This window comes from Salvia splendens, chromosome 2 (assembly GCF_004379255.2).
Source record: "Salvia splendens isolate huo1 chromosome 2, SspV2, whole genome shotgun sequence".
Classification (NCBI taxonomy): Eukaryota; Viridiplantae; Streptophyta; class Magnoliopsida; order Lamiales; family Lamiaceae; genus Salvia; species Salvia splendens.
The window spans coordinates 17,745,419-17,753,104 of NC_056033.1; the positions used below are offsets into that span (position 1 = coordinate 17,745,419).

Consider the following 7,686-nt stretch of genomic DNA (forward strand, 5'->3'; position numbering starts at 1 on the left):
TGGGGAGATAAGCTTTCAGCCTCTGTGATGATGATGTTGTTTCTGACGAACACTCCCAAGATATGGCAGAGAGTGAGGTTTCTCGCTGGGTGGGTGGCAATTAGATGGCATTGGTACACTGTCCAGAATCCTAGATGTAATTTCCTTCCGCGCTTCGCGCACCACAGAAGGTATAACTCTATCATTGATGTTCTTACCGCGGAGTTCGACTGCCCCAACAAATTGAAGTCCAAGTGAAGCTGGACTAGGCGTAGGATTGGGTTATTGAATGGATTGAGCGAGAGAGAGTGGATGCAAATTCCCCGGAGGCTGGGTGAGTTAACTCTTCCCACTCCTCCTGGGGTTCGAAATCTACGTGCCTATGGGGAATTCTCCGTTCCCTGCTCCGCCACTCCGATCCTATCGCCTCCTCCAGACTGCACATCCCCAACCTTACTGTCCACTCAATCAGATTCATACTTATTTCCCCTCCAAACAACCGGAAACTTATAGAAACCTCATCCAAATCTGTTGTGACCCTAAATCGGAATGTGGTAAAGAACTCCTTTGCTAACCTAACACTGATGTTCGGATTCCCATTCTCCAAGAACCATTCGAATCCTAACGCATGCAAATAAGAGAGAAACTGCTCGCGGGCTCCCAATTCATCCAAAGAGGGAATATGAAGTACCTTTCCACTTTTAACCTACTTACTCCCTTAATCCTTGCCATCGAAGACCTTTTGTAGCTTCTTAGACTCGAATAACTTCGTTTCCTCCACCAGATCGTCAGTAAGGTCTACTGACCAGCGCCGGTACCGCAGTCTCTCTACCGGGGGTGCACTAGCTCCCGATGATCGCGCGGGAGTTGTTGCTCACTGCACTCCTCATTCTCCAAGGATATGTCGCTATCTGAGTCTGACTCTTCACTGATAGCGTATTCGCTATCACTCTGTTCCCTGCGGCTTGGTGGGGTTCTCTGAACGGCTTCAGTTATGACTATGCCTGTATTTGCTGTGCGCTGCCTCTTGACACTGGGTTTCTTCTTCATAAGAGCTTTCCCTTTTCGCTTCCTTTCTTCCTGATATCTAGCTTCCTCTCCATCATCCTCGTCTTTCTCTTCTTCGAGTTCCTTCTCAGCTTGTGTTGAAAATTGATCCTGGGCAGTAGGACTGGTCTCCTTGTGGCCTACTGACCTGGATGCGAGGTCCAGACCCTCAGCCATCCCGTCAGCCTCTTCACCTTGGCCACTCAGTGTTGGAGAGACCGCTTCATTTTCCCTCGCAGTATCCTCTAAGTCAGTAGTAGGTAAAAACTCCTCCCCAGGTTTTGTGGGAGTAGCCCTTTCCTCATCACTCGAGATCTCCACCGGATCTACCTCTGTGTTTGGGTTCGCCTTGCTAGATGCCCACTTTCCGAGACATCTTTGTGATACCCTCTCTGGCTTCAGCCTCTCTGCCCTCGGATAGCGCTTCAACACCAACCTCCTCTTGACTGCCTTTGGTTTTGTCACCGAAGGTGCTACTGGTTCTGGTACCTCCGCTCTTGGTACTGACTCTTCCTCAATATGCTCATCTCTCTCACCCACCTCTGTCTGGGGAGTTTCTAACTCTGGCTCTTCCTCTCCAACTGCCCTAGATGTGAGGTCCAAATCCTCAACCATCATGGCAGTATCATCTTCCCTCTGATTTACTCCATCCAAAATTGCCTGAAATTCGTCATCAGTCATTAAGCCTTGTTTTCTTGGTCGTCTCATTCAAATCTATCTCTTCCCTTGCTGCTTCTTGGGGAATGGGTTCCGCTGTTGGCGTTTTCTCTGGTTCATCGCCTCCCTTCTGGCCCTTTTCCTTCTCTCTTCTTCTCGCTTCACGTTCTTCTGCATCGGAATCGTAATGGGCGGAGATGGGGTCAACCTCCATCGAATCACTCTGTTGTGGAGTTTGGGAGGGTTTCGCAGACTCAGGCGGTACGATAATTGAGGGAGATTCTCTTCCTGGTGGAATTTTGGAAGAAGTCGGAATAGAGCTAGGTGGTTGTACCGTGGATTTCACAATCGGTTCAGATGGGGTTTCTCCGGTCATGCTCCCTATTCCCCCGATTTGACTAAAACCGGCCAGCGCCGCCGCCCAATCTCTATTAGGTTCCTGCTGTCGAAGGAATTCCGCCATTGCATCCAAGAAGACCATTGTTGGCGCTTGAGGAGTCGGCTCTGGTAGTTGCGGTTCTGGTTGTGGGCTCGGCGGCCATCCTTCCCGCGGCGGTGGTAATTCTGGAGTTTCTTCCCTGCGGGTTGAAGTGGGTTTGATTTTCTTTGCCCGTGCTTTCTTTTCCATGGCTTAGATCTGTGATTTTCTGTGTGTAATGTGGGGGTTTGGTGTTTGTGGAGAGATGGTGAGAAATTTTGCAGAGAGAAATTGCAGGTGAGGGTTTTGAAATGAAATGGGAGAGACGGTGTGGTTATGGAGTTGGAATAGGCAGTTGTGGGTTGTAACTGGGTGCAGGCGGTTTTCAGGTTGCGCCGATTCGAGTGAGAGACGGTTGGTAATGCTGGTCTCTGATTGGACGTTGCCTCTCGGTTCTCTACTCACGCGCCCTGCCAGCCACTGTCACCCTGTAAAAGCTGCAACAAAGTCCCAATTCAAATTTGGCCCTTTAATGATTTCCCCCTATATTTTCCTAGATTAGAAACAAAGTAAAAAGGACACTTAAATAAAATAGGAGTTTCACCAAAATGGGATTCTGATGGTCAGTATATACTCCAAATTAATAGTTGAGGTCCGAAAATATTTTTGGGTTTTCTTAAAATTAACTAACATGCAAAGATTAAATTAACTACTACGTATTTACACTATTTACATCTCCCTTAGGTAAATTGGAATTCTACTTTGCCAGCATATGTAAATTACGCTAAAAGGAGCTAGCCCAGTGGAATTCCAATCCATATCCTACTGATCAGTATGAAACCTGAGTATGTGGTTGCAGTGGAATCTCATCCACCACAGCCATATCACTATTGTCCCTAAATACCTTTAGCCTATGCCCATTCACAATAAAAGGTTCAGAGTTAGGAAGACTCCCTGAAATCTCCACTGCTCCATTAGAACGGAGTGCGTGATGACATAAGGCCCTGTCCACTTCGACTTGAGCTTCCCAGGCATGAGCTTCAGTCTCGACTGGAAAAGTAGTACTTTCTGCCCAACATGGAGATCCTTGGTCCTCAGATTCCTATCGTACCACAACTTGGTTCTCTCTTTGTACCACATGGCTGAGTCAAACGACTCCAATCTAAGTTCCTCTAGCTCCAGCAACTGCAGCTTCCTTTCCTCTTCACAGGCTGTAGTATCCACATTTACTTGTTGTACTGCCCATTATGCTCGGTGCTCAATTCCAACGGGTAAGTGACACATCGTTCCGAAAACAATTCTGTATGGAGACATTCCTATGGGAGTTTTGTAGGCTGTCCGATATGCCCAATAGAGCATCCTCTAACCTCATACTCCAGTCCTTCCTAGAAGGATTGACGGTTTTTTCTAGAATCTTCTTTATTTCTCGGTTAGAGATCTCTGCTTGGCCGTTTGCTTGCGAGTGGTAGGGGCTGGATAATCTGTGGTGCACACCGTACTTCTTCATCAAGGCTTTGATGGTGCGGTTACAGAAGTGGGTGCCTTGATCGGATATTATGGCCCTTGGTACTCTGAACCGACTGAAAATGTTACTTTTGAGGAACTTGGCTAGCTCTCTTGCTTCACACGTACTTGTGGCCTTGGCTTCTACCCATTTGGAGACGTAGTCAACTGCTACTAAGATATACAAGTTCCCATACGATGAGGGAAAAGGCCCCATGAAATCCATCCCCCATATGTCAAACAACTCACAAACAATTATCGGGACTTGTGGCATTTCATCTCGTGCTGATATTCCACCGGTCAGTTGACAACACTCACAACCTCTACAGAATTCGTAGGCATCTTTGTTGAGGGTTGGCCAATAAAATCCGCTATCCAGAATCTTTCTTGTCGTTTTCTTGGGACCGAAGTATCCTCCACATGCCAAAGAGTGGCAATGCGTCAATACGTCCCTCTGCTCCCAGTCAGGAACGCATCTTCTAATCACTTGATCGGCTCCTACTTTCCAAAGGTACGGGTCGTCCCAAAAGTAGTATTTCGCTTCACTCTTGATCTTCATTCTTTGAGCTTTGGTGAGGTTCGGCCCTTCTGGAAGCTCTCCTGAAACTAAGTAGTTGGCTAGGTCCGCATACCATGGCTCCTGTCCTATTTTTTCCTTTCCTTTTTCTGTCACATCCTGGCCAGTAAGCTTCATCACTCCTTCCCAGTCAATTTTTCTAGCGGCGAAAATCACTTCACACAAGTGTTCCTCAGGAAATCGATCTCGCACTTCCTCGCTATTCCCATCCTGCACTATCCTGCTCAAATGATCCGCAACCTTATTCTCAACCCCCTTCTTGTCTTCCACCTCCCAATGAAACTCTTGTAACAAGAGTTCCCATCGGATTAAGCGGGGTTTGGATTCTTTCTTGGTAACCAGGTACTTAGTGGCTGCATGGTCAGTATAAACGATGACCTTTGACCCCAACAAGTACTGCCGAAACTTCTCGAATGAATAAACCACGGCCAACATCTCCTTCTCAGTGGTATCATAATTACTTTGGGCTTGATTTAAAGTTTTAGACGCATAGAAAATTACATACCTTCTTCCCTCGATCTTCTGACCCAGCATAGCTCCCACTGCATAGTCGCTGGCATCACACATGACTTCGAAAGGATGCTCCCAGTCAGGAGCCCGGATAATGGGTGCAGATATCAACCTCTCGCTGAGCAAGTTGAAAGCAGCCTTGCATTGATCATCAAAATTGAATTCCACCTCGTTTTGGATAAGTCTGGTAAGGGGTTGGGCAATTTTGGTGAAGTCTTTAATAAATCGGCGATAAAACCCCGCGTGCCCCAGAAAACCCCTTATTTCCTTCTGGTCAGTAGGGAACGGTAGTTTGGAAATGACGTCCACTTTGGCCTGATCCACCTGAATACCTCTCTCTGACACCACGTGCTCTAGGACGATGCCCTCTGTGACCATGAAATGACACTTCTCAAAATTCAAGACTAGGCTCTTCGCTCGACACCTCTCCAAGACTACATCCAAATGACGAAGGCATGAGTCGAAAGAGTCTCCGTAGACTGTGAAGTCATCCATGAATATTTCTATACACTCCTCAATTAGATCGGAAAATATGCTCATCATGCATCGCTGAAATGTTCCCGGAGCGTTGCAAAGTCCGAACGGCATGCGTCTGTACGCATAGGTTCCTAACGGGCAGGTGAAGGTGGTCTTATCCTGGTCTTCAGGGCTCACGTAGATTTGAAAATACCCGTTGTACCCATCCAAAAAATAAAAGTACTTCTTCCCAGCCAGTCGCTCCAACATCCGGTCGATGAACGGTAGAGGGAAGTGGTCTTTCCTGGTCGCGGCGTTCAGCTTGCGGTAATCTATGCACTTCCGCCAACCAGTGACTAGCCCTGTCGGTATCAGCTCATTCCTCTCATTTTGAACCACCTGAATCCCGGACTTCTTGGGAACCATGTGCACAGGGCTGACCCACTCGCTATCGGGCACCAAATAGATAATCCCTAATGACAGCAACTTCAAGATTTCCTTCAATATTTCCTCCCGCATGTTGAGATTCACCTTTCTATGCAAATCTCGATGTGCCATCGCCCCTTCTTCTAGCCTAATATGATGCATGCAGAAGTCAGGGCTTATTCCCACCAAATCTGTAAGGCTCCATCCAATTGCTTTCTTGTTCCTACCTAGGACGGTCAGTAGCCTTGCTTCTTGATCCTTTGTCAGGCTGCTGCTTATGATCACCGGATATGAATTTTCCTCCCCGAGAAAGGCATACTTCAGGGTTGCTGGTAACTTCTTCAATTCAACTTGTGGGAGAAGTGTGTTTGCTGGTAGAGGGTTCCTTGCAGCATCCCCTTCCTTTTCTAATTCTCCCTCTGAAAATTCATTTGTACTGACTGGTAGCTTAGCCCCTGAGGCTCCAATAAATTCTGATTTCTAGCAGAAGTCCTTAATAGCTCCTTCTATCTCTTCATCAGTTAACCCTTGGCTACTGATCAGGTCACACCATGCAGCTGCCTCTACATCAGCCTGGCCATATACATCCAATGCTTGTAGCTTTTCCTGCAATAATTCAGTCTCAAGAAAATCTTGGACTAGGGGGTCAATTACATCCACATAGCATAGATTTTCAGAATCGATAGGTTTTTTCATGGCCTCATTGATATCGAAGGTAAACTTTTCTCCATGAAAATCAATGCAAATTGTTCTCTCAGCCATATCTACAATCGTCTTGGTTGTCCTACGAAATGGCCTTCCCAACAATATACCGCTAGACTCCCTAGTTTCAGACTCACCCATCTTGATCACGTAAAAGTCAGTAGGATAAGTAAAATCATGTACTCTCACCAACACATTCTCTAACACACCCTCATGACTTATACATGACCTATCAGCCAGTTGGATTAATACCCTAGTGTTAGATAATGTTACTCCCTTCAGCCGATTATAAACTGACAATGGCATAACATTTATTGAAGCTCCCAGATCAAATATTGCATGCTCGATTTTTACATCTCCTATAGTTATGGGCAAAGTGAACATACCTGGGTCTGCTCTCTTGGGCGGTAGCTTTTCTTGCACAATTGCTGACGTTATTCCTTCCACCATGATCTTCCAATCCTTCTGGGCTTTCCCGGGTATGAATTGGGTAGCTTCACGGCTTGGAGGAATGGTATGGTGATATCCAGCTTCTCAAAAATTGACATGTAATCCACTGGATTTTCCTTCTTCCTCTTGGTCACGAACCGGTAAGGGAATGGTTTTTTTTTCTTTCGCCTCTTCAGTCGGTCCTTCAACAGCCTTCTCGGAGTTTTCCTTGGGTACATTCTAGGCTGGAGCCTCCTTCGTGGGTTCCGTTTCCTTAGGAGGGTCTCTCCTGGGCAGTACGCCTCTTGTTTCATTCTTTTCCAATGGTGCTTTATCCAAAAAGAATGGATCCTGTATCTGAGGTAGAGGTCTGTTGAGCTCTCCCTCCGAGATGACATCCTTCAGTATATTTGTCCCACTAGGCTCTCCGTTGGACTTGTTCGGTTGGGGTCCCTCATAGGCAGTACCGGACCGCAATATGACCTTGCTCACGTTCGCCTTTTCAGGAACATGGACTGTAGATGAGAGTTTTCCTGAATTTCCCTTCATTTCACCCATTGAACTCGCCAGCTGAGCCAATTGCCTATTCATCATGTCTATGTTCGCCTTATGCTCCTTCTGGGCATTCTGCATCCCCTGCACTACTTCATTATTGGACTGCAACTCACCCTTGATACTTTGCTGCGAAGCGAGCAATTCTCCCATCATGTCCTTCATAGATCTCCTCGACCTGATAGGATATTAGGACTGATTTGATCCTTGGTGATGGTTATACTGGGGGTTTTGGTTGGGTTGGTAATTTTGGAAGTTTTGCTGGTTCTGGTTAGATGGGTAGTGGTTATACTGGCCAGGAGGGTTGTACTGGTCTTGATGATATTGATTTTGGTTTTGGCCTTGGAAATGGTTCTGGCTTTGGAACTGGTTTTGGTTCTGCTAATGTTGGGAACCTTGATTATGCTGACTCTGGTAATTTTGGAAGTTT

At 46.6% G+C, this 7,686-nt stretch overlaps 1 protein-coding gene across 1 annotated transcript; it reads right to left on the reverse strand.

Annotated features, from left to right (window-relative positions):
* Positions 1 to 1,699: 1,699 nt before the first annotated feature.
* On the reverse strand, positions 1,700 to 2,311 carry LOC121775132 (putative uncharacterized protein DDB_G0294196). The gene has a single exon (XM_042172118.1). It carries the CDS (start codon positions 2,309 to 2,311, stop codon positions 1,700 to 1,702), a length of 612 nt encoding a protein of 203 aa, XP_042028052.1.
* Positions 2,312 to 7,686: the final 5,375 nt, after the last annotated feature.